General features: G+C 40.9%; 2 protein-coding genes across 3 annotated transcripts; both read right to left on the bottom strand.

Annotated features, from left to right (window-relative positions):
- Positions 1 to 9,705: 9,705 nt before the first annotated feature.
- ppib (peptidylprolyl isomerase B (cyclophilin B)) lies at positions 9,706 to 14,947 on the bottom strand. The gene is made up of 5 exons (XM_031752836.2): positions 14,722 to 14,947; positions 12,714 to 12,827; positions 12,427 to 12,520; positions 11,816 to 12,000; positions 9,706 to 10,196 (listed from the first exon to the last, which is right to left on the bottom strand). The coding sequence occupies exons 1-5, from the start codon at positions 14,854 to 14,856 to the stop codon at positions 10,074 to 10,076; spliced, it is 651 nt and encodes a 216-aa protein (XP_031608696.1). The 5' UTR covers positions 14,857 to 14,947; the 3' UTR covers positions 9,706 to 10,073.
- A 764-nt stretch (positions 14,948 to 15,711) lies between these two features.
- On the bottom strand, positions 15,712 to 23,661 carry adpgk (ADP-dependent glucokinase). Of its 2 annotated transcripts, none has more exons than XM_031752833.2 (8): positions 23,451 to 23,661; positions 21,846 to 22,088; positions 20,466 to 20,691; positions 20,299 to 20,361; positions 19,927 to 20,047; positions 19,626 to 19,822; positions 18,512 to 18,610; positions 15,712 to 18,364 (listed from the first exon to the last, which is right to left on the bottom strand). In XM_031752833.2, the coding sequence occupies exons 2-8, from the start codon at positions 22,067 to 22,069 to the stop codon at positions 17,801 to 17,803; spliced, it is 1,494 nt and encodes a 497-aa protein (XP_031608693.1). In that variant the 5' UTR covers positions 22,070 to 22,088; positions 23,451 to 23,661; the 3' UTR covers positions 15,712 to 17,800. The 2 variants fall into 2 exon arrangements, with proteins under 2 accessions (XP_031608693.1, XP_031608694.1); XM_031752834.2 differs by having other exon boundaries at positions 15,712 to 18,361.
- Positions 23,662 to 24,001: the final 340 nt, after the last annotated feature.

Below are 24,001 nucleotides of genomic sequence, written 5' to 3'. Positions count from 1 at the left end.
TAGAGCATAAATGCAACATGTACAACGTTATTTTGTCTCTGTGACAGAGATCTGTTCTTACGTTTTAACATTAGTGTAGCACAAGTTTAATCATTACGCCCATGTAAGGGTCCAATGGAAGACTTTATCACTGCACTGCCCCAACCAAATTTCATTTACTGGGATCCCTGCTGGAGAAACATCTTTGATTAATTGTGTTATATCTACTCTGATGTATTTGCTGTAGCTCTGCAACAGATTTATGAACCGCAGAACATGCAACCCCTGTCTCAGTCTGTGACAGCTGCAATATTTGTCTACAGATTGGGTTGACCAATTTTACATGAAAATTACAAGTATAGCTCTGTATTTTGAATCAAATATTCATATCCAGCTTCTAACAAAGTAACTCCACCTTCAGTCACTGAGAAACATATCAAATTGGCATCCATGTACACACACACAAGCTCTACACATCATGTTTTGTAATGCTCCCTCACCCACACGGCTCAAAAACCCACCAAGCTCTTGGTCTTGTGGGCTTTTGAGTTAGTGTCGTCTACACTGAGCTGGTTTGGGCCTACAGACATTGAAACTACGAGAAAGATGTGCAGCATGAAACTCTGTTGAGATATTTCAATTGCAGCCTAAGTAGCCCACCATCAGATTAGCACTGCTGGTCACTACATAAATACGAGCAGAGATTATGGAAAAATGAGACCTTGGGTTAACCTCCTCTGGAAATATTCCCACTATTTTTTCCATATTTGCATCCTTGTAGGGACATTTGAGTCGCACGAGCTTAGTACACGCTCATAACTTATATGTACTCTTAGTTACAGAGAAGGCACCAGCTCACAGTCTTTCACGTAATTCTCATGTAAGACAATGGAGAGCCAGCACAGTTGCTTAAATTAGCACGCACTCTCAGTGGCCTTGTTGCCCTGTTTTCCTGTCCGGAGCAGTGAGCAAGTAGTGACTCTGGAGGAAGGGCAGGAGATCGTGGGAACCAGCATGTCACCACAGGCTGAGCCACGTCCCGAAGAAAACTCTGACAAACTCTACAGGCTGCAAAGCAGGGGAAGAGAAACTGGAGGGGAAACTGGAGAACAATGAAGAAATTAATGTGACACTGCTGCTCGTATATAGGTCTGGGTGGGAACCCAAAAGTCTGTTGTCCCGGAGTCAGAGCCAGGATTTCTAAAACTCATTGACAAAAAATAAGCCCCAGTTCCCACACTGACCTTTCCCACGGCGCTGCTAGTACTGTATATTTATACTTGTGTTGTTGAACTGCTTCCCCTCTGAGTTGTACACTGCATGTTTGGCTTTCCTTATCTATGTGAACGTGCTTTGGCTGTTATTTTGAACTTGATCTCAGCTTTATTTACATCTCTTCGCCGCAGAGGTTTCTATGATGTTTGTGGCTGGGCCCACAGTTGAAGAGAACAAGCAGTGCCCAAGAAAAAGTTTGGCTTTTTAAAGAACATTTTCACTTGTAAACCCTGCTTCTTGGAAGAGAAACTCCCACTAGCTCCCAGCTATCTTTGGACAGCAAACTCATAATATGCATTCTGCTACAAACAGGTTTATCAGACCTTCTTGCCAAATGCTGTGAGCTGAACTATGAAGAAAGTTCAGCATACCCAAAATCATTTCTTCACCACTTAGCCTGACTGCTGATGTTAGGGTTAACATGGCTAAGCACTCGCATAAAGGTCTTCATAAACTCGATACATCAATCCAGGATTTTCCAGTCTAGCTACTAGTGTGTTACATCAGCGGCACATAACCAATCACAAACATGGACAGACCTCCTGCCAGCCGAGCAGCTGATAAGCTATAACATCAGAAAATTACGAAGAGTTTAAACACAAAATATGAAAAAATGCAAGGAATAATGTCGCTTCCAAGAATCTATTTTCTTACTGATGCTAATCAGAAAAAATGATGATGATGAAAATGATAAAAATACTAAAGCAATACTAAAGCTTTATACAGAGAGCGGATCACAGGAACCAAGACATGTGACCTCGGGCTGGAGAGGAAATTTAAATTCCTGGACAATAACAATGCAAAACACAAAGAAAGACGACACTAGAGTGTCTTCGGATGTGATCCCTTTCACATAAAGCCTTAGAGGCTCAAAACATGACAGTCTGTAAAAACTAAAAACAGTCAATGTCTAATGCTAGAAAAAACTCATCTTCCTTAAAATCAAATGTTTACTGAAAATAAAGTAAAATACAGCAAATGCAGGATGTTTAAGGAAATGCGATGCTGCTGGGTTGTGTTTTCTGATCACAAGAGACATGAAGAAACAAAAAAGTGGCGAAATTCTGTCAGAAAAATGTAGATATCAGACACAGAGTTCAAAATATTATTTATTACTGAGGGAAATCTGTCATAGTTACTAAAACAGTACAGTCTACTTATATTAGGATAAAAAAACATGCAGGAAATATCTTAAATTTTGTCAGTGTCATCAAATTTGTCAGCACAACCAGTCTGAGGAGCATATGGTTTATGTGTTTATGGGATGTCTGTGTGACTGTGTCTGTCCTTGTTCTTTGTTCAGTGTTTGTTGAGTCTTTGGATCCTGTTTTGATTTTGTTATTCATTCGTGTATGTTTTTAGTATTCAGTATGTTTGTATTTCTTGGTGTCTCCGTCTTATCTGCGTTAGTGCCTCCATCCCTCTTTGTCATCATGTTTCCCACCCATCCTCATATTGATGTATTCCAGTTTACACGGGTAGCAGGTTTTCTCTCATCTTCACCTGTGTGAAGATGAGTCTTGACTTTGTTTTTGTGTGATTGTCTGTTTCTGCTCTTGATGTCTCTTCTGCTCCGGCTCATTTTGGACTGCCGGCTTTGTGCTAGACTTTGTGTATTTGCAGAAAACAAGTTAAAGGCTCACATTTCATTTCTTTATTTCTCTGTTCTGCATTTGTGTCCTCTTTACAACACATCCCGTGACAGCATCATATGTTTGTATAACTGTAATGTTAGATGGTATTGTTAAATCTTACAGTCTGAGAAATACAATGAGTGTATTTGTCAGGCAAACAAACATTCAAACAAACATAGAAACTAAACTAAAACTAAACAATAAAGCCTAAACTGAAACAAGTTCTGTATTTTCTGTGTATTCATTTTTTTGTTGTTGTTCTTTTTAAACATATTTTAAGAAGAAAAACAAGTGCAAAGTGCAGGTTTTGTTATTCGCCCTGTTAAATAACTTGAGCTCTTATACAATATAATACTACAGTATATTTCAAACTGGGCTCATTCTCTTCCAACTGACAATACTTTCTTTGAAGGTATAATGCATTTGGGTTTCAACATGAAAGAAAGGCAGATGTGAAATGTAAAAGTGAGGTCAGAGGTCAAACATGGTCAATGTGACATGATATTTAGCATCTCCATATATATTTTATTCTCTATAAGCCTGTATGCTGCCAATACAAACAATGGCTGTAAGAAACATGGTTTTAAATAGCTCTATATGGCATTATTATCTGTTGACCTTGAAGGAGAGGTCAGAGGTCAAATGTGACATCATATTTTAATCATTATATGAGGCTTTCTATATGTTGGTAGTGCACATCACTTGTAAGAATCATAGTTTTTCAGTTATAAGGCTTTTTGTCAATTTTTAAGACCAATGAATCATTAAGTTGACCTTGAAGGTCTTGATGAATATAAAACAAATTTTAATGGATTATTAACATGATCCCGCTCTACAGCCTACAAAGTTTTCCCAGAAGTCATTCGAAACTTTCCAAGCTATCGTGCTTACACACAAGAAGAATGACACACACACAAACACACACTACCAAAAACGTAACCTCCTTGGCAGACGTAACTATACAAATGTGCTCAGACACTGATAGCATTAGCAGTTAGGTTAAGGAAATATTAAAGGGTGCATAAAGCAGAAAGTAATAGACGGGCCAATCATTCTTATATCTGTATTCACACCATAGAAGCTCATTTTGAGCCAGCAAGAAGCTGCTATCAAACCAAATTTGATGTGTTTTAAACCATCCAGCCAACTTTTAATCATTAAACACATCATCATGACCCAGTTCATTGATAATGAAATACTAAAGGCCCCCAGGAGTGCAGTGAGCTCTGTCATGAATACAGAACCACCGAGTTGTGTTTGACATCCAGCCAAACTGAACAAGAACAGCTCTGCCTGGCCAAAAGGTAATGACTACAGTCTATTCAATGCTTTATACAGAGAGCGGATCACAGGAACCAAGACATGTGACCTCGGGCTGGAGAGGAAATTTAAATTCCTGGACAATAACAATGCAAAACACAAAGAAATAAAGTACTAGTTTCTTCAGGTCCTGAGGAGGCATGGCCTGTGTAAAGACTTGATGTCTGTCATCTCAAGTGTTAGGGGCTTAAAATATGTCTGTTTGTATATTAACTGATAAAAAAAAATTCTTAAAAGTAAACAAACCTGAGGCCTATTTCAACAAAAACTCATCTGTATTCAGCAAAATGTAAAACACACACCTTTGACTTGTGTCTGTTAATCCACAAACCTGCTTTAAAGCCAACAAGTTTTTACTGAAAATATAAACAGAATATTTTTCAAAGGGCAAATAAAGCATATATGACTTCGGGCGATATTGCCTGGATTATGTTTTCTGATAACAAAGAAGTGATGAAATGCTGTCAGAAAAATGTTGATACCAGACATAGAGATTGAAAAAAAAATCTGCTTGATGAATGAAGTTATAGGTTACTAAAACTAAACTTAAAAAAATCAAACCAAAAAATTACTTAACTGAAATAAAATTTATGTAAAGTAGACTAAAAAAACTTGTTCAACTTTCATGCCAGGTTAAGCAAATATGACAAGCTGCACTTGCACCACAAAAACAAAGCTATCGGTCTAATCTAATCTAACAGAAGAAAATCGTGGAGTTTCCAGATGGGCCTTATAAAACATATTTTTTTCTGTAACTAGCACTGATATCATGGACTATATCTATGTTTCAATACTAAAAATGAGGGAATTTAATATCTGCGATTTAATGTAACATAAACAAGAAGGAATAGGAATCAAGAACCAGTCCCTGTAAAGAACTGGTTCCCAGTAGCTCGTACCTTGTTAGTCTGCTTGATTGCACTTGCAGTCGCACTAATCGGCAGATTTTAGTTAAGAGGAGGAAAAGGGTGGTGCAGTCTACAGAGTAGATAAGGACATTACTTTTACTTTTAGTCACAAATAGACGAGAGCGCGAATGTAAGAGAAACAACTGCATTAAGCTGCTAACACAACTTAGCTAGCATGCTAAGGCTAAGCTAGCCAAAAACCCAGAGTAACGTTGAAGCCGAGTGAATGCCGAGCCCAGCCCTGTAGCCTCAGGATTATACTGTTAAATGGTAATTATAAGACAGTGTGCTTCAGGTTATTTTACAGAGAAACGTGAAAGTCAAGTTGTGTAACGAATTACTTTTTCCTGGAAGTAATTCAGTAACCTACTGCGTTGCTTTTACGAAAAGTGTTATTATATGTAATAATTACTTTTTTGAGTAACGACACTGATCACAAAACTGAACATTTGACCACAGAGCAGGCAATTATTTTGCAGGAATGTAATGTTATTGATATGCTGCTTAGCGATGGTGGTGACACTCAAAGCGGAGTCAGTGAGAGCCCAATGAGAATCAATAAGAGAATCAATATTGAACTGAATTGATATGTGATATAGATAATGTAATCGGAAATACTAAATTCTTATAAATTCCCTCCCTATAAATGAGCACTGGTAACCTCAGTGTTTTATCTGTTTCTGGTAATTTACTCAACTTTCATAAATGGACTTGTCAAAGTAAGTTAGAACAACATTAGATCCTAGATCAGCACTCAGAAGCGCCTGGATCACAGAGGATCTTTCTTTTCAGATCTTTAAATAAAATGCCCCCATGTAGACCTGTTGTGTATTTCCTGCTGTTAAACTGTGGCAGAGAGTAGATAAACACGAGTTGATGGCAAAAGGGCAGGAGGAGGACGTTCGGTGCTCCTGTGTGACCGAAAGCTTCCATGCTTCTTGTTGTGATTCTCTCCAGTGTTCGTTTAATCTCTTTGACAAAGCCTCTTGCAGGAAGCTATGCCAGATATGTCCGGCCCGTCATGGCTTTTCCAGCAACGCCAGTAAGTGAAGAATAACACAGTTTCACTGAACAAATCCCAATCGTCACAAACAAGGCCAAACTGAACAACAGAGGGTTTAACCAAGACCACGGTTGTGCCAACTCTAGGGCATTCTTTCCATATTTTGATTCTGATGAGTCATACAATGCCTGAGTGAATCTGAGCAAAACAAGGACTTTAGGGCCCATATCTGCTATTTTGGTCTCCTAAAATATTTTCTCTTGGCCTGATTGTTGACAACCATTTAAAAATCATTTCCCTTAAGGAAGGCCTCGATTTTAGCACTGAAAGCTGTTTGGAGTCTGAAGTTGGAGGACTATAGCTTCACATTACAGTGATTTAATCTTAATTACACTCCAATCAAAGCTTTTCCTCACTCCTCTGTAATTATGCAACTTCACAATCAACAACATCTGAAAATCAGCTTTGCTTTCCTAGTCTTTACAGTATGCAGGTACGGGGTGTGTACCTGCAGTTTGTTTTTGTTCAGATGGCTGAAGCTGAAATGATAAAAGTTTATACTAAACTGGGAGCTGGTTCCACAGAAGAGACACCTGGAAGCTGAAGGCTCGGCCTCCCATTCTACTTTCACATACTCTAGGACCCACAAGTAAGCCCACAGGCTGAGAACAAAGCACTGTTTTGGGGTGATATGGTAGTATGAGGTCCTTAAAATAAAATAGGGCCTGATTATTCAAACCTTGTTTGTGAGGAGAAGGATTTTAAATTTCCGGGTTTAACAGGAAGCAAATGAGGAGAAGCAGAATGGGAGAAATATGCTCTCTCTTTGTAGCCTAGTCACTATTCTTGCTGCAGCATTTTAGATCAGCTGAAGGCTTTTCAGAGTTTTTAGGACTACCTGATAATAACATGAGTGAGTGAGTTTCACACACTTCTCACACTTGACAGGATTTTTCTAATTTTAGACATATTGTGCAACACAAGAAAGCAAGAAAGATATCCTGCATATTTGTTTAACATGTGCATTGAAGGTCAAAAATGACTCCAAGATTCCTCACAGGAAGCCAAAGTAATGAAATTCAGATTTGGTTAGACACATTGTTTCTAGGATCCTCTCCTTTCTTTCTTTCACTTTTCATAAAGAGATTTTTACTCTTATGTTTCAGGGTGTTTAGACTCCTTGTGGAAGAAAACTGTAAGCACACCATCAAATAAATCGAACAAAAGATGTGGTTGGCATGGATCTTGGAGCAGAAGTTGTTTTTTGTTCACAAGCATTTTCCCACTCCTTTCCTCTCTTGTTATCAACAGGAAAGCTGTGAAGCCTAATATTACTTCCCTTGTTTCCTTTCTACTCAAAATTGCAACCTAAAGCAACACAGTGTGGCATCGTTCAAGGACATTTCATATGCTGCTCGTGTATATTAATGAGCTATTTATGCACTTCGTACTCGGGGTACCTTTATGATGATTCAAAGCAAACACGCAATCTTTAATCTAAATGCAAAAAAGGTGAACAGCTGCTGGTAATTATAACTCAACAGACCACACCTGTCTACAAAGTGTTCATACGTGTTTAGAGTGTTGGCTTTGTCACAGGAGGGTTGCAGGAGCAGCGTGATATTAAAACACATCCCTACTCTGTGTACTGAGTGCAGCAGCCTGGTTTGATTCTCTCCACTGGGCCTCCTGCTGCTCTTTATTACTCTGCTTCTATAAAAGAAAAACAGTGGTTACTGGATATAACTCCAGATCTATGAGTAGCCAGTGTCACTGGAATCCAGAACTCAAGCAGATGATGATACCCCATGAAGGTAGAGAGAGGTACTTGATTTTATTTTTTGGAAACTATCCCATGATGCAAAATCTTCGTGCAAACGATGTTTCAACACATCTAATCAAACATTTAGTCATAAAACTTATTTAGGCAAAATTTAGTCGTCTTGCATTTTTAAAATCTCACTAGTGGATTTCTTATGCTCATTCCTGTTTTTTACTAGAGGATGGAGAGCCAAAATCAACTAATTAAATACATTATTAAATTATTAATTAAGAACGAGATCGCGGGTACAAGCGGCAGAAATGAGCTTCCTCCGAAGGGTGGCTGGCCTCTCCCTTAGAGATAGGGTGAGAAGTTCGGCCATCCGGGAGGGGCTCAGAGTAGAGCCGCTGCTCCTCCACATCGAAAGGAGCCAGTTGAGGTGGTTCGGGCATCTGACAAGGATGCCCCTGGGCGCCTCCTGGGTGAGGTGTTCGGGCATGTCCCACCGGGAGGAGGCCCAGGGCAGACCCAGGACGCTGGAGAGATTATATCTCTCGGCTGGCCTGGGAACGCCTTGGTGTTCCCCCGGATGAGCTGGAGGAGGTGGCTGGGGAGAGGGAGGTCTGGGCTTCTCTGCTTAGGCTGCTGCCCCCGCGACCCGACTTCGGATAAAGCGGATGAGGATGGATGGATGGAATTATTAATTAAATGTCTCAATAATTAACTACAATTACAATTTTGATTAAAGCCAAGTGTGGCACACAAATGCCGCCAGCTGCTGACAACTTTAAATTCCTTTAACTAGAAGTGTCTTTTAATTGTGTTTAGAGGTGAGGAGCAGGAGCACAATCACTTCCATGTATATCTAACACACATGACAATGAATGTGACCTTGAAGTTAATTCTCTATTTTTTCCCTTTTTAGGCACCGTAGTCACTTGTCTGTGGCAGTTTGTCTGACAGCTGCTTAGACTGAATGCATAAGCAGAGAACTATTCTGACTCAAAAATACAGTGTTGTGTAAAAGTCTTGAGCCACCCCTCACTACTTTATTTTGCATCCAATGAACCAGATTTTCTGTAACTTTTTAAAGGTTCTCTTGACGAATAGCCCTCCAGGTTTTCTAGAGGTCTTTCAAAGTTTTTCTTTGAACACTTTCACTCATTTCCAGTCCAGTCCTTGTACCTGACCAAAGGAGTTTGCAATGCATTTTGACTGTATATTGTAATATGCTCTTCATTTTAGGCCACCAGCAGCCTTGATATGTCAGGATTTCACAATGTGGATTACTATGGTGATGGAGACGCATCAGCTCCCCCCTCACAGAAATTAGCAGAAGCACTTTGACTTTTGAAAGCTTGTTTTGTGCCAGAGATGACGACAAACAAAAAAAAAAACAAAAAAAAAAAAAAAAAAAAATTTCCACCTGCAATGAAACCATACATCGCAGAATTTAACAGACTTGAGAAATTTCACAGTTAAGGCCTCATTTTCTTCAAGGCCACTGGGCTCGCTTTTGTTGAGGGCATCTGTAGATCATGTTTTCCCCATTTTATGTGGTGGCCTTTGAGTTTGTATGGCTGACAGTTCGGTTATCTTTTCCTTTGTGAAGAATTGACCTCAGTGGGGCTTCCTGTTATCAGCCAAACTTATTTCTGTAAAAACCCATACTTAGAGAAATTGGTGAAAAATATACTTTATTCCGTTCGCTCTGTGGTGCCGCACTGAGCTTCACACTCTGGTTTCAGTTCTCAGCAATAACAGCAGGCAAGTCGCTCCACCTAGTGCTCACAAGAAGAACTGACTTCATAAAAAAATCTAGTGTTAAAACCAAATCCATCTTTTATGTGAATGCATCAAATACATGAACTTCAAGGAGATCGCAATGAAATGTACACATCAGTTTAACAAAAACTGAAACCTTTATTTCAGATTTCATTTCCTTTTTCTTACAAAAAAGTGCACCTTGGAATGCTCGTTGTTAAATGGACCCAGTGTGTTGTCACGGTTGCTTTAAGTTGATACTTTTCTGGTGCATTAAGACAGCAGCCACTGAATTAGCCCAAACCCCTCCCCCTGGACCACAGAGCCGAGTGTTAAAACAAGGTGGCCTGCACGATATCTCCCTAAACCCACCCACTTGCCCCCTCCTTCCCCAGTCCGGCTCTCCCAGTTAACCTTATAGCAGAGCTCTACTCCTTGGCGACTGCGAATGGCTTCTCCACCTCAATTTTTCCACAGTCGTGAATGACGACATCTTTCAGAGGTTTGTCACGCCCGTCGGTCTTTGTTTCCTCGATCTTCCTCACCACGTCCTAGAAGATAAAATGATGAACGTATAGTTACACTTTCCCCCTGAACAAGACTAAGTTTAATTAAAAAAACAAAAACAAAAAAAAACAAACAAAAAAAAAACAAAAAAACAAAAGGGTTAAATTGAAAGACATTTACTTGAGCAATCTTATGTACAGTTTAACCTTGAACCACAAAATAATTGCCAGAAAATGCAATTTAGTTTTTATTGAAGCTTAATAAAAACATTTGCATAACTTGATGATATATTGCTACATGCAATTTATTGCCTAAAATGTATAGTGCACTTTATTTACAGTTTAAAGAAAACTTAAAAAAAATAAAATACTGGCGTAATGTCCTTAGTTACATTCCACTTGGTTAAACTGGTAGTTTTAAAACATTAATAAATACCAGTTAGAAAGAAACCACTGCTCAAGCCCCCTACTGTAACAGTGCAGGGGTCTTTGGGTGTTGCATATGCTTAACTTCCAGCTAATTATCACAAACTTTTGGTGACTTTGGAGTTACACACCACTTCCTCCCAGCTCATCATGCCCTGCTGGATGATTTCCCTTACATTTAACCATGCATTTTCAAACCTGACATGTTTAGAAGTTTTAAAAACACCCCTGTATGATAAATTATGTTGTGCTTATGTTGTGCTGCTTTGATGTGCAGAGCACACAGTAGTACCTAGCTGTAAAACGAATGGAAACTCACCACTTTCTACCTTGCATTTACTTTTCATCTCACACCCAGACACGTGGAAAGCTACTAGCAGTTTTCTACTCTTTGAGCACTCAAAGCACTTTCTTACAACAAGCCTCACTCACACAAACATTTAGTGCCTTTTTAAAGTAAAATGCCCAAACCCTTTTAATCTAACGGCCACACCCTCACACAGAGTTCAGGTATCTTGCCCAAGGATACTCTGACATGCAGACTAGAGAAGCCAAGGAGGGCTCAAACCACCAACCTCCTGATTAGTATACAACCCACTATCTCCCGAGCCACAGCTCCCCCATCTGGCCAGTAAGCTGGCTCAATGTTCTCATGTAGTCTGTAGTGCCACATTCTGGTTTTCTTGAAGTTTGTGAAAAGAAACCAAACTACGGGAAAAGTACCAAGTTTAGAAACTCAAACAGACTTCGCATGAAAATGCCCATAAGGATCAACTCAAAAGGACACAGACAAGCTCCTGCCAGCCTGCTGAGAATCCCAGGCATGTCTAGACTTGCGTACATCAGCACAGTGACTCCTTGGCGAGCCAAAGCTGGCGGCTAACTGTCACACACACCTAAACTGGGTCAAAGATCTGGGAACAAAGGCAGCAGCATGCAAAAACCCTTTAAAGTTTTAGGCAGATTTTACTGACTGGGGCTGTCTTAATTATTTCGGCTCAAACTGAACAACGCGTTTGAACTTTTAGAAATGTGCGTGCCTGATTTATAAGAAGGGATGTCATTTTATTGCAATTATTTTATTTTCCCCAATTGCTAAATCTGAGTAAGAAATTGAACAATAAACTGATGAACTGTCTGTTTTAGAGGCTCAGATCAGCTCCTAGAATTCATATTTCAGGTGATAACCCTCCCCCTGAAGACCTTGAGCCATTTACATGACTCAGTGTCACACTCACCATGCCCTCCAGGATTTTTCCGAACACCACGTGCTTCCCATCCAGCCATGGAGTCTGAACTGTGGTGATGAAGAACTGGGAGCCATTGGTGTCCTTGCCAGCGTTGGCCATGCTGAGCCAGCCAGCCCCGTAGTGCTTCAGCTTGAAGTTCTCGTCAGGGAAACGGTCTCCATAGATGCTCTTGCCTTCAAAGAGAAAAAGGTTTATATACAAGTTATTTCCACTCCCTCCCTGCACTGACCTTTGCACCTCATTTGAATGGCCTGATTGCTGCAAACGCTTATCTTCACTTTAATTATTCAGGAACGCTGAATGCAGTCGCTCTCTGAATGAACTCGACGAGTAAAGCCACAAAAATGGTAAACGAGTGTTTGTGAACTGAACTAGCTTTTAGCACACAATAGATATGTTGATGCTGACTGTCTGTGAATTTGGCTAGAATTGAACCAGTGACCTTTTGCTTGCCAAACCAATGTGTTAACCACAGACAGATTTAACTATGTCAGCACATTGCGATTATGTGCCCAACCCCAAGGTACATTGTAAACCTGGACAGTGAAAATGCAAATTAATTCCTGCAAAAACAAATCTGTCAAGTCCTGACATCTCACCTCCAGTGCCGTCTCCTCTGGTGAAATCTCCACCCTGGATCATGAACTGCTTGATGACTCTGTGGAATTTGCTGCCCTTATAACCAAATCCTTTCTGTTCAATTGCAAAAAACACAAATTTATCATGAGCACCACTTGAAACATCCAAAATGAATGAGCAGAGAAATACTGATTTTAGTTTCTGCCCATTTTGACCCCCCTCCCCCTCCCCCTCCCCTCCCCCTCCCCAGTTTGTTCACAAATAACAGGCTCAATGGTGACAAAAGGAAAAATGAATGGCTTCTCACCTCTCCTGTTGCCAGGGCAGCAAAGTTGTCGACTGTTTTGGGAACGGTTTTCCCAAACAATCCGATGACAATCCTTCCAACGTCTTCATCACCAATTCTAATGTCGAAGAAAACCTATTAAAAAATAAATTAAAAAAGCAGTTTATAAAATCATTCAGTCACACCATGTTTTTGAAAAAGATATTTTGATGGATTTCCATCTATCCATATTTTTCTGCAGGCATGACCGTAGCACTCTAAGCACAGTAACCCAGCCCTCACTGTCACAAGCTACCAGCGCCACGGTCTTCAGCACGGACACAAACAGCCAACATGTCCTCCGTCTGGCCAGAGAAGGAGGCGTCCAAATGCTTAAACATTTGTATAATTTTAGGCAAATGCCACGGCTCATCTCTGCAGTTCCACCGTTCTCCAGAAGACTGGATCCAGAACTCAAGCTGTGTGTGGAGGTGAGCCCAGCTACATCTAATTTTAGTTCTCAATCTCTTGAACTAGCTCTGCCTCCTTCCTGAGAGAGGCGATGTCCTGATCCGTGTCCCAAGAACCAGGTTGGGAACCGAGGATCAAATCTCAAAGGCATCCCCCTCCACTGCTTGATCCAAGTTACTGATATTTAACAAAAAGGGAAAACTGGTGGGTCAGAATACTTAAATAGCTAGTTTATGATCTTCACAACACTGAGAAGATTAAACTCCATGTAATTTAATTAACTGACAGCTGCAACCTAACCTCCTCTCTGCTAGATAGTTTGCCTGCAGACACTTCCATGTAAAATTTTAAGACTTTTAAACACTGTGCTCATGTAAGCAAAGCAAGAGCAATCATTAGATTCAGAATTTTTAGTGCCTTTCTTCCCTTTGAGGTTGTCACTTGCTGTTATTTGGTGGTTGGTCTGAACAACAGTTGCATGTAGTTAAATTTTTGTTTTTCAGACAGAAAAAAAAAAAAACCCTCAAGGACTTAGTTCATCAGTTTGTTAGTAAGATTAAGGTGAAAAAAATTAAATCAAAGTACATTTTTCTTCATCTAATGGCCAAAAACAGCAAAATGCAGATTTCGAGTCTGGGGAAATCCCAAAAGACAACAACGCTGCTGAAGGACAATTTTAATATTCAAAATATCCCTGGTGTTTGTTTTTTTTGTTGTTTCTTTGGTTGAATATCAGTCTTATAATACCTGCAGCATAGAAGTCCTGATGGTTAATGTGTTAAGTCGTGTAAAGACTAAAAGGATTTTTCCCTCTATTTTTTTTTTTTTTTTATTATAGTATAAAATATTATACCGAAATATCGTTTCAGCTGGCTTTATTATTGCAAGAAGTCAACATGTATAGCAGTTTATTTATTTTTTATTCAACTACGAAATCCTTTGATTGCATGATAAACTATGGGAAGAAAATTTTGCTTAAATTCAACTCTGACCTGATACCACATATTATACATTTATTTAATAATGAAAGCAACTACTTGATGTTACTCATCGGGTTTTATAGTCCGTCTGTTCCAGCATGATGGCTCAGTTAACGGCCAGTTCAGAGCTTCCTTCAAACTGTAGACGTGGACAAATCAGGCACAATATGCCAGACAAAAACACCCGAACCCCACACATAGCTGCGGTCTTATCTCTTAATATTAGATAAATAAATGCACAGATAAAGAAAAGCCAAAGTAAGGTGGGGCCATTTATGAACAATGTGTTTGGGATTGCATACAGTTAAGATAAAGGCCTAATATTCTTGTCGAGCTAGCTCCTTGGATCTCCATGGACAGCTAGCTCTGGAATATTAGTCCACCAGCGTCAGTCTAGTCCTGGCCTTACGGAGTGCTTTATTAAATGCACTCACGGCTAATATCGAAAAAGCTTAAATGTCTGCTAGCTTAGTGAAGCAGACGCCGTCCTGCAGGCCAGCTTGGTTGTGACGTGGCTTTACAAGCTGCAGCTTCCCGTTAGCATCAGCGGACAGCGAGAAATAAGAGCAAAGATTTTCTGCTAGCAAGCTAACACCCACCTTCGCTGTTACTTTGGGGCCTTTCTTCTTCTCGTCAGCAGCCGAGCCATTCGGGAAAGCGAGAAAAATCAGGGATCCCACAATAACTGTAACAGCTATGAGGAACTTCATCCTTCTCTCACAGAGTCTAACCATCAACGAGAAAAAAAATTAACAGCCCGGGAACGGCCTGTTAGCGCTGCTACGTTTATAAAGGGCCGGGGGGAAGGAGTGAGTGTGGTATCCGGGGGTGGAGACTGTGGAGGCGCCCTCTCCAAAGGCTACAGGCCGGCTCGACCACACAGGGGCGGGGCTTCAACCCTGCGCAGAGACGCACGGAGCTTTGATTGGATCACGTACAGGATAAGCCAATCAAATGTAGACGCGTAACAACTTTTTTTTTTGAGAGTTCAAGTATTCCTGACAATGGAAAAGAAATGTTTCCATAAGAAACCAGAGTCTGCCAGGCTCACATTGTTACCAATATCATTCATCATAAACAAAGGTTTTTATTCCTGCAGATAAAAATACAAGTGTGCCTTGAAAATGCGTTTTGCTATGTTGTGGTCTTTACTGTAGACTACTGAGACAGTCAACTAGGGTCTCAAGGAGTCTGACCTTATTAGACTAATGCATTTATGTATCAAAGGAAGAGAACGGAAAAAATATAAAGTTGGACTAGATTCAAACCCAGGACCTTCTTGCTGTGAGAGGACAGCACTATTCACCCAAAAGTGTAACACAAAACCACCTAAATGATGTCCTAAAGGCCACAAACGTGATCAACAAGACAGAAAACAATCACAAATACAGAAGAGACACAACGAAAAACATAAAACTACAAGGAAAAGACAAAGCATGCACACAGAAGCAAAAGACACAGAATATCTACAAATTAACAGAAAAGCACCAGTAAATGAATAAAATGACCAGAAAGCTATCCAAAATGCTATAAAACAATCATAAACTATAAATTTCATATCACATAACACCAGAATGGAAATCCAATCATGCAGTTCAAGTACAGAGGAGACTCAGATTTATTCGGCATCTAACACAGCACTGATCCATCAACACCGTGTTTCTGGACCCTTTACACATTTATTGAACCACAAACAAATGCAAATTACCTCACAACAGCATCTAATTTCCATTTTAAGACATACATTTTCCACTATAAGTTCATCTATTGATTTTATTTTAGCAGGTAAATCAAGAGAAACAAATAAAACAAACCCATTAAGAAATAAAGAGAAAAAAAACATCTTAAAATTCTGTCTATCAGGACTCATTAGCTCCTACAGCCAACACAAATACACGAAATATTCTGCATCACCAGTCGCACAACACACTGCTCTCTCTCCATATACATTTTAATGACAAACTACAAGCAAATGACAGTTACAGATGTTAAAAACATGCAAGACATAATATGAAGTACGTAAAGTTAAACAGATTGTACTTGCTTAGAAAAAAAAGAAAAAAAGCAGTTTTGAGAATTCAGGTTACATTCACCTTCTCGGCAAACCTGCCACCTCCGCTAGTGCAAAGAAACTGTCCTGCTAAACAAAAATGTCGCTCTCATCTGTGTCATAGGGTTGCATTAAGACTCCATTATTATTGCGTGCCTTTAGTGGCCGTCTGAGGTATACAAAACACATTATTTTACGTACTGTAAGTGATACAGAAACCAGTAACAACAAAGAACCCATGAAGAAGAATGTCCTTATATGCTAGGGCTGTAAGCAGAGGAGTCATACTGGCCAGCTTTCAGTGATTCAAGCCAATCGTGTGACATGATTAGAGGTTGTATTACTGAAACAGAAAAAAAAACTGCAGTAACCTTGACAACGTCTTTTATTCTAAAGTTACCTTTCACTTGTTTTATCTCTAATGAGGAGCTACTGTGGTAATTACAGTCTGAAACAAGCGCCATTATGTCCTTTTTGGATTGGCTGCCCCTCACAAATAGAAAGTTTCAACTGCAGGTCTAAGCCCTCAGTGACATCAGATAGAGCCAAGAAAAAAACAAAAAAAAAACAAACATCCGACACCAGGTGTTTAATGCAGCCCAAGTTCAGCTTTTATCTCACAGGGATTACCTGAACGTAGGACGTCATAATTTTTGCAACTTCGGCCCGGTTTAATATGAGCATCAACCCTTATTAACAGTATACATGGGACAGATGAAAGATAAGCAATAATAGGTCCATTTTTAGTTAATTAGCTGGTATCTCACTGTAAACAGAGCTTTACTGCATAAAGAAGGACCCGCTTCAGAAGCATATTTCAAGTTGCCATATGTAAGCGTGAGACTTTCTTATTCATTATTAAAAAAATACGGATGGTGCTGTGGAGGTTTCAAGCTTAAAATGTCATTGTATGCCAGAGTGTTTTGGTCAAACACTAGAAAAACAAAACACAAGTTGTCACAGTCTAGTGTTTTCTTTATGCTAAGAAATAATATAAAGTTAAAGTCAAGTATGCCTAGATAACACAGATAACAGTTCTTACGTGTAAATAAGTCAGACACTGAGGAATGCCTGATAAACATGACAGAATAACCCTTTAAAGCTGTTCTAGTGACTCAGCTCTATGCACCCAAAGTTGAAGAAGCAAATCTATCGCTTAACTCTACCACATGGTCACATGTGCATCAGTTTCCAGTTTCAGCTGTTCGTGTCACAGCTTCAAGGTCATTTTTGTTTGTTCAGCTCTATAATATGGATAAAATATTTAACAATAACTTCTCGTGTATTTTCTCAAGGCACAGCATACTGAAGATATGCAGGTCAGAAGGAAGTTTTGCTGAGCCGACAAAACTCTTTGGAGTTTGCGAAGATGGCTTTCGAACTGCATCCGGTGCATAGCCTCAGGCCACCTCGCGGCAAAGTTCGTCCTCAGTTTCTGTGTCAGCCAGAGCGAAATGAAGGAGGGACAACAGAGGGGAGCAGGGCAGGCTGGAGGAGTCCACGGGCCGGATTTAAAACCGGAGATCTGGCAACTCCATCCCGTTGACCACGGCAGGAGTTGAGACCTCTCCGGTTCTTTTAAGCTCCTCTCACCGTTTGCCATGCTGACAGTCCGCTGGAAGCAAACCTCAGAAAGGCTGCTGGGGAAGTAACTCTGAGTAAAGCAGTCCCTCCGCTGAGATGGCATCCCCGAGCCCCACTGTCCGAAGCGGGCGCTTGCAGACCAGCACCGGCGTGAAGTGAAAGGTGACGTTTCCGCGCCGCCACACTGTAACAGGCTCTGCTGGGTTCAGGGACAGCTGCTCCCGGGGCTCAATGTGGGAGCTGTTAAACTCCAGAGGGGCTCTGAGCTCCACCTTGCTGACGTCGACAGACTGGAGGCCACAGGCCTGATTGCTGGCCACCCGCGCTCCGGCCATCACCGCCGCCACCTGGTTCCCCCAGTATCCGTCTACTGTAACCAGAATGTGGTAGGCCAGCGTGTGGAAGTGGATCCGAGTGAGATCGGCTTCTGACGATGGCTCACTGCGGCCGTGCCGCTCCAGGATCCACAGGAGGATGTCGCTGACCCGACCCACATCCGGGATACCTTTCCAGGCCACCATTTCTGCATGAGGCCCCTCTCCGGCCTGAGAGAGGAAGAGCAGCTCCTGCTCATTCAACCCAATGGAGCTGACAATGGGCATAACCTGCTAACAGGAATCAGGAAAAACAAACAAACAAACAAACAAACTTTACATATACAGAAGTCCACGGGGATGTGAAGACACTAAGCACATGAATCTTTGCTGGAAGAGATTTTGTTAAAACTCAGAGCCACAGCTGCGCTCCACATGTACCTCCTGCATTATGCTGTTCATGTAGTCTTTGTCGGTCATGCTCGCCAACTCCAGGTGGATGGGAATGTCTTTACGGATGTCAGATATGGCCGAGACAGCCTGCAGACAAGAAGCAAAGATCCCAGAATTAAATAGCATAAACCTTCGTCAAGGCAGCTCAGTCTCAGGCTGGTGTTTACGTCTAAGGGAACGTTCTTACACTTATTGGGATCCAAACTATAACATGAGATTTAGAATCCACATATATCATTCCCTATATGCCTACATGGTGTCACTACACACAACAGCAGTGAGAAACAGTTTTAAATAGATGTGTATAGCAATATTATCATTTGGATCTTCAGATCAATCTATTGACCTTGAAGGAAAGGTCAGAGGTCAAATATGACATGATATTTTAAATCTTTACTGTCTATATGGTGACACACTTGTAAGAATCGTCAGTCAGTTATAAGGCTTTTTATCAATTTATCAATCATGAAGTTGACCTTGAAGACTTCGGTGGATGGAAGCCGAATTTGAATGTTTTATTAACATGACCTCGCTCCACACGTCTACAAAGTTTGATCCGAATTCATTCAAAACTTTTCCAGCTATTGTGTTTACAGACAGAATGACATGCACGCACACAAATGCTGCCAAAATCATAAACTCCTTGGCAGATGTACTCAGATTATTTTAGTCATGACCACGCAGATAAACTGATGAATAATTGATACAAAGCATCTTCTATCCCCTCGTTACAGCAGTGCTTCAAACAGAACTGAAATAGATTTGTGTAAGAAGTGGGTGCAAGGCTATGTGTGTGTGTGTGTGTGTGTGTGTGTGTGTGTGTGTGTGTGTGTGTGTGTGTGTGTGTGTGTGTAATACAAAGAGAGGCACTTTTTACATAAAATAAATTCAATCAATAAATAAAAACATATACACTTCTTGCCTGCTGGATATACTGCTATCTCTGTATTATTGCAGGGTCTTTACAATATAAAGCGACTTGAGGCGATTGCCGTGAAACTGCATTATACCAAAACTGAACTGTGTAACAATAAATAATAATGAAGATTAAAGTTTAATAAACTAAACATGAAAGCAGAGGATGAGCTTAAAGCTGGGTGACCTCTTTCAGCCGCTCCTCCCACAGCTCTCGGCCCTGACCGTCCATCATGTGGAGCCCAGACAGGACGACAAGATCGGGCTGGAACTCTTCCAGGCTCGCCACAAAAGTCTCCAGTGAGCTCATCTTCCCGTTGGACATGTCGTGAGAAAAGATGAAGCGGTTGGCTTGAGGTGCCTGAGTTGAACCCCATTTCTCACCTGGAGACGGAGAAGAGGAGCACATACACACAGCTGTGATATTACTCATCCAGGCTGAAGTGAGGGAAGAAATCTTGTCCGGGCTGCAGCGTCTTCTTCTTTACCTGCTTTATACTCCAGGATGAGGTGAAACTCATCCGTCTCCTGGAGGGAATCTGGGGGAACAATTATCTGCTCATCCAACATCTCGTGAAGTTTAGGACCAACTGGACCACAAAGCAAAACCTGTTACATAAAACAATATTCATGAGCTCTTCATCCAGATACTCTAAACTTCCGCAGCCTGGCTACCATTTACTTATTTTTGTGCCACTTGCTCAGAATAAATTCCTGGATCTGTGACAGAGATGCTCTAATATCCAGAATTACAGTGTTATAGCGTGTTTGGAGGGCTACCAAAGCAAGAAGCTAATGCTTCTAAATAAATGAAATGTTGTGTAAGTGTTTAAGACAGAAATATCAAACTGCTGGTCTACCATCAGATCAGGGTATGTCGCAAGCTTCTGAGCAATCAGGGCAGCATTTCCTCCCACGTAGAACTGGAAGATGACACAAAGGCTTTTTGAGACGGAAGTATTTATTTTAAAAAATACTAAAAGAAATAAAGGAAGCAGCTGCCTGAGGAGTAAGGCAGCCCTCTTGCCTTTGCATTGGGGTACTCTGCTGCTGCACGCGCAATCCTCTGAAAAGCCTCCCTGTCGCTGAAGAAGCGCTCAGCAGCCGCTCCACGCCCCATGTAATGGACGAAAGCTTCCTTCAAGTCCTCTTTGGAGTGCAGCACTTCGTGATCCTGGCCGATGCCAGGATCCACAGCCAGAGCCTGCAGGAGTGAAACTCCCGAGACCACCACGTCCACGCAGGCATTCACCCTTAGAGAGGCAAGTACAGACTACGGGTTATTTCACGGGTAAAACCTCAGTCAGCTGTAAATCAGACAAAATGACCAAACTGGTGATGTTAAAAAGGAGGCAAATCCAACAGTGTGGTGTCAGTGTCACAAAACAAGTAACAGTTCCTTCATTAAAAACATCAGGGTTTTGTACAGATGCACGGAAAACTTGCTTTAAAGGTACTTTTTGTAGTTCCCCTATCACATTTAACTAACACACCAACAGGGGGCAGAATTACACCAGTGGGTGTGTTGATGTTTTTGAATGTTTACTAATTTCTTTAAGCCTTGTGCTCTTAAAGAAAAACAGAGGTTTGACGTTAATGGCACTTATGGAAAACTGTCATACCCCATGTAGCCTGTGGGTCACAGTAAATGTTGTATTCTTTATGTTAAGAGTAAAAGTAAGGGAATTTGAAACCTGCATATTCTAATCTACTAACACAGGTGAATAAAGTGCGAGTGGATACCAAACAGCTCAACTGTTTATTTAAGAGCAATCACAAATTTTTTTGGTATTTTGTTTGACTTTTCCTGATCGGTGGAGACAAAAACACAATAAGGGTTCTGCAATTAATCGAAATCATGGCTAGCAACAGTAATGAGAACACTCAATGCTGGCAAAAATTATAAAATGGGAAATCGAGAAAATTGTATTTGAGAATCATCGATGGACATCCAGATCAGCTGAATTGGTTTTACCACTCATGTTAAATAAAGCATCTCTTCCTGTCGTCACAGCAGTCCTGGATGCCACTATCCTACCACTTCAGTGGGACTTCCGGTGTATTATTTCACTTCTCCCTCTTAAAAAAAAAAAAAAAAAAAGGGGGGTTCCATCCTCCAGTGGGCTGTCCTTCAGCTTCAGCCAGTCATCTTCTGCCATGTGATAATCTGGTTCAGTTTATTGGCCATTGCAAAGCAGGCTACAGGCTGCAAATGACTTAATTCCCTAACACACCACCTCCTCCTCAGCTCCTACTCATGACAACACATTCCTTCGCACTGGCAGAGCAGACTACAGCCTCTCCATGTGCACAGCACAGCACCTTCAGGTGACACTTTCATGCCTGAGTAAATACGCAAATCTATTTCTTACAAAGACCTCTGTTACTGTTCAACTCTGTGACTCACCCCACTGCCACTCTGCTCCACTGCCGGGTTGGTAGAGTTATCAGAGCCTCCCAGGCGCCGGAGATCACCCGCTCCAAGCTGTTCTGACTGTTCAGGTTTTGAGATGAAGTCTGGAAGTTTGGCAGGCTGACGTACTGCAGGATCTGCTCCGGCAGCTCCGGGCTGCCGTAGAAATAGCCAACAGCTAGTGCCAGCAGGGCCGCTACCAAAGCCTTCCTCCACATGATGCTCTCCCACACAATCCTGAGACAAAGGAAGTCGGACAGTCCACGCGTTAATATTAACCATTAGTATTCAAAACTCATCCGGGCATGCAAGAGATGTTTCATATATTTATACGAGCTGTATCATTTTGTTAATCTTCCAGGTTTCTTAGCTAAAACTATTTAGTGTTATCTTATTAATGGATTGATTAAAAAAACAACAACTAAAGAACAGCTATTTTAATGATTTTTAATAAAAATCATTGCCAGTTTACCCTGACACAGTTTTTAAAAAAAAGTTATATAGAGCTGGGCATCATATCACCCCAATAATCTAAATGTCTTGTATCACACGCAACTGGAATTAAGCCAGGCGGTCCAAAAACTGCAGTTCCTCCAATGGCCACTTGAGGAATCTGTCCTCTACTAAAACATGCAGTTTAACAACAAAATAAATATGTTAATAGCCTGGCACAGGAGAAACAAACAAACAAACACACACACCCACAACCTTACCTCTGTGGGTAGTGTCCTTCAATCAAATCAACATTAGATGTTTTTTAAACATTACATCGATTTGCATTTTGCTAATGCTGTGTCCCTTTTTTCTGGTACATGTGCTAATTAATAATAATAATGCCTTTTCTCATAAATTTACCAATTTTTCTAAGTTTTTTTTAAAAGTTTCTTTCGCACAAATTTGCCATTTTTTAACTTTTAAAGCTGCAAGTTTGTTTATAGTAAATTTCCACATTTGTTTGTGGACATGTTTTTCTTGCAGATTTGCTGGGGGTTTGCCCATAAATTTTCCAGTTATGATTCGTAAATTGATTTATGTATAATGAACTATACTACTGTATAAGGATCCCCTTCTGTCCTCCAGCCTCTTCATTTTTATTTTATTTTTTAACCTAATACAATTCACACCTGATTCAGATTATCTCAGCTGATAAGATCCAGATTTAAACCAGGATGAAACTGCAGATTTAAACCAGGATGAAACTGCAGATTTAAAATATGATCTCCGTGTTTCGTGCTAATAATACTAAGAGTTGCTCTGCTGGCACAGGAAGCCCATTGCACAACACCCTCTTAGCTGCAGATATATCCTGCACATTAATGCACAGTATGCTGGGTTAACTTAGTGCAAACGTGGACACACAGAATGTGTTAGCTAACACGCTAGCAGCAGCCCTCAGGCTGTATGTTTGTTTGCTCACAGTTTAGCAAAGATAATCTGCATGTAGCAAGTAGCTTTAGCTAGTCGGGGTTATTCGGAGATCTCGTGTAGAAAGGAGGCTCGCAGCCAAACACTTGCTGTACAGTCGGATCAGTTTAACAAACAGCTCTTGTTACAAACGAAGTAGCCAAAGCTTGATTGTAAGTTGTCAGCGGCACGTACCGAAAATCTGCTTTAAAAGGATTCAAAGTCTGTCAGTCACGAAGAAGATCCAGCTTCCTGGTAAGTCACACAAAGTAGGTGCAGACACCGGAAAACTACCGGTGTATAGAGGGAGCGCCAGCTGAAGAAGTCGGTACAAGTCATTCAAGAAGCACGGAGTGGGAAAAGACGGCAGACCGCCAGCAGCGGCTTCCGTCTACCGTACTGCGCATGCGCTACTCCACTATGCGTGCTGCATTGAGGTGCTGTTGGTAAAGTGGGAAGAACAGGAGAAAAACGTTTCTACTTGGGAGGGTTCACTTTTACTCATCAATACGAGATGGCTATTCCAGCTCAAAGCCGTCAAACCCAGTTTAGTTTATAATCCCAAGTGACTGGAACCAGTTAAAAAAATGAATGTAATTTTAATTGCAGTTTTACTTTTATCTCAGTTAACTAACGTTTACAGCTAGTTTTAGTTTATGTTATTGTGTCACTTCACTGTAATAGCCTAGGCCGTGAGCCACAACCAAGACCACAAGCATTAGTGAAAGACACTCCTTATCAGACTG

Source organism: Oreochromis aureus, linkage group 7 (genome assembly GCF_013358895.1).
Source record: "Oreochromis aureus strain Israel breed Guangdong linkage group 7, ZZ_aureus, whole genome shotgun sequence".
Classification (NCBI taxonomy): domain Eukaryota; kingdom Metazoa; phylum Chordata; class Actinopteri; order Cichliformes; family Cichlidae; genus Oreochromis; species Oreochromis aureus.
This window is presented reverse-complemented; position numbering and strand designations above follow the sequence as displayed.

Excerpts from the sequence above, each read along its gene's own strand:
- ppib (XM_031752836.2), bottom strand. The coding sequence starts at position 14,856 with ATGGTTAGACTCTGTGAGAGAAGGATGAAGTTCCTCATAGCTGTTACA. Across the intron at positions 12,521-12,713 it reads CTGCCCTGGCAACAGGAGAG|AAAGGATTTGGTTATAAGGG; the intron begins GTGAGAAGCCAT and ends GCAATTGAACAG. Across the intron at positions 12,001-12,426 it reads CAGAGGAGACGGCACTGGAG|GCAAGAGCATCTATGGAGAC; the intron begins GTGAGATGTCAG and ends TTCTCTTTGAAG.
- adpgk (XM_031752833.2), bottom strand. The coding sequence starts at position 22,069 with ATGTGGAGGAAGGCTTTGGTAGCGGCCCTGCTGGCACTAGCTGTTGGC. Across the intron at positions 20,048-20,298 it reads CGACATACCCTGATCTGATG|GTTTTGCTTTGTGGTCCAGT; the intron begins GTAGACCAGCAG and ends TTTATGTAACAG. Across the intron at positions 18,611-19,625 it reads GGGAGGAGCGGCTGAAAGAG|GCTGTCTCGGCCATATCTGA; the intron begins GTCACCCAGCTT and ends TCTTGTCTGCAG.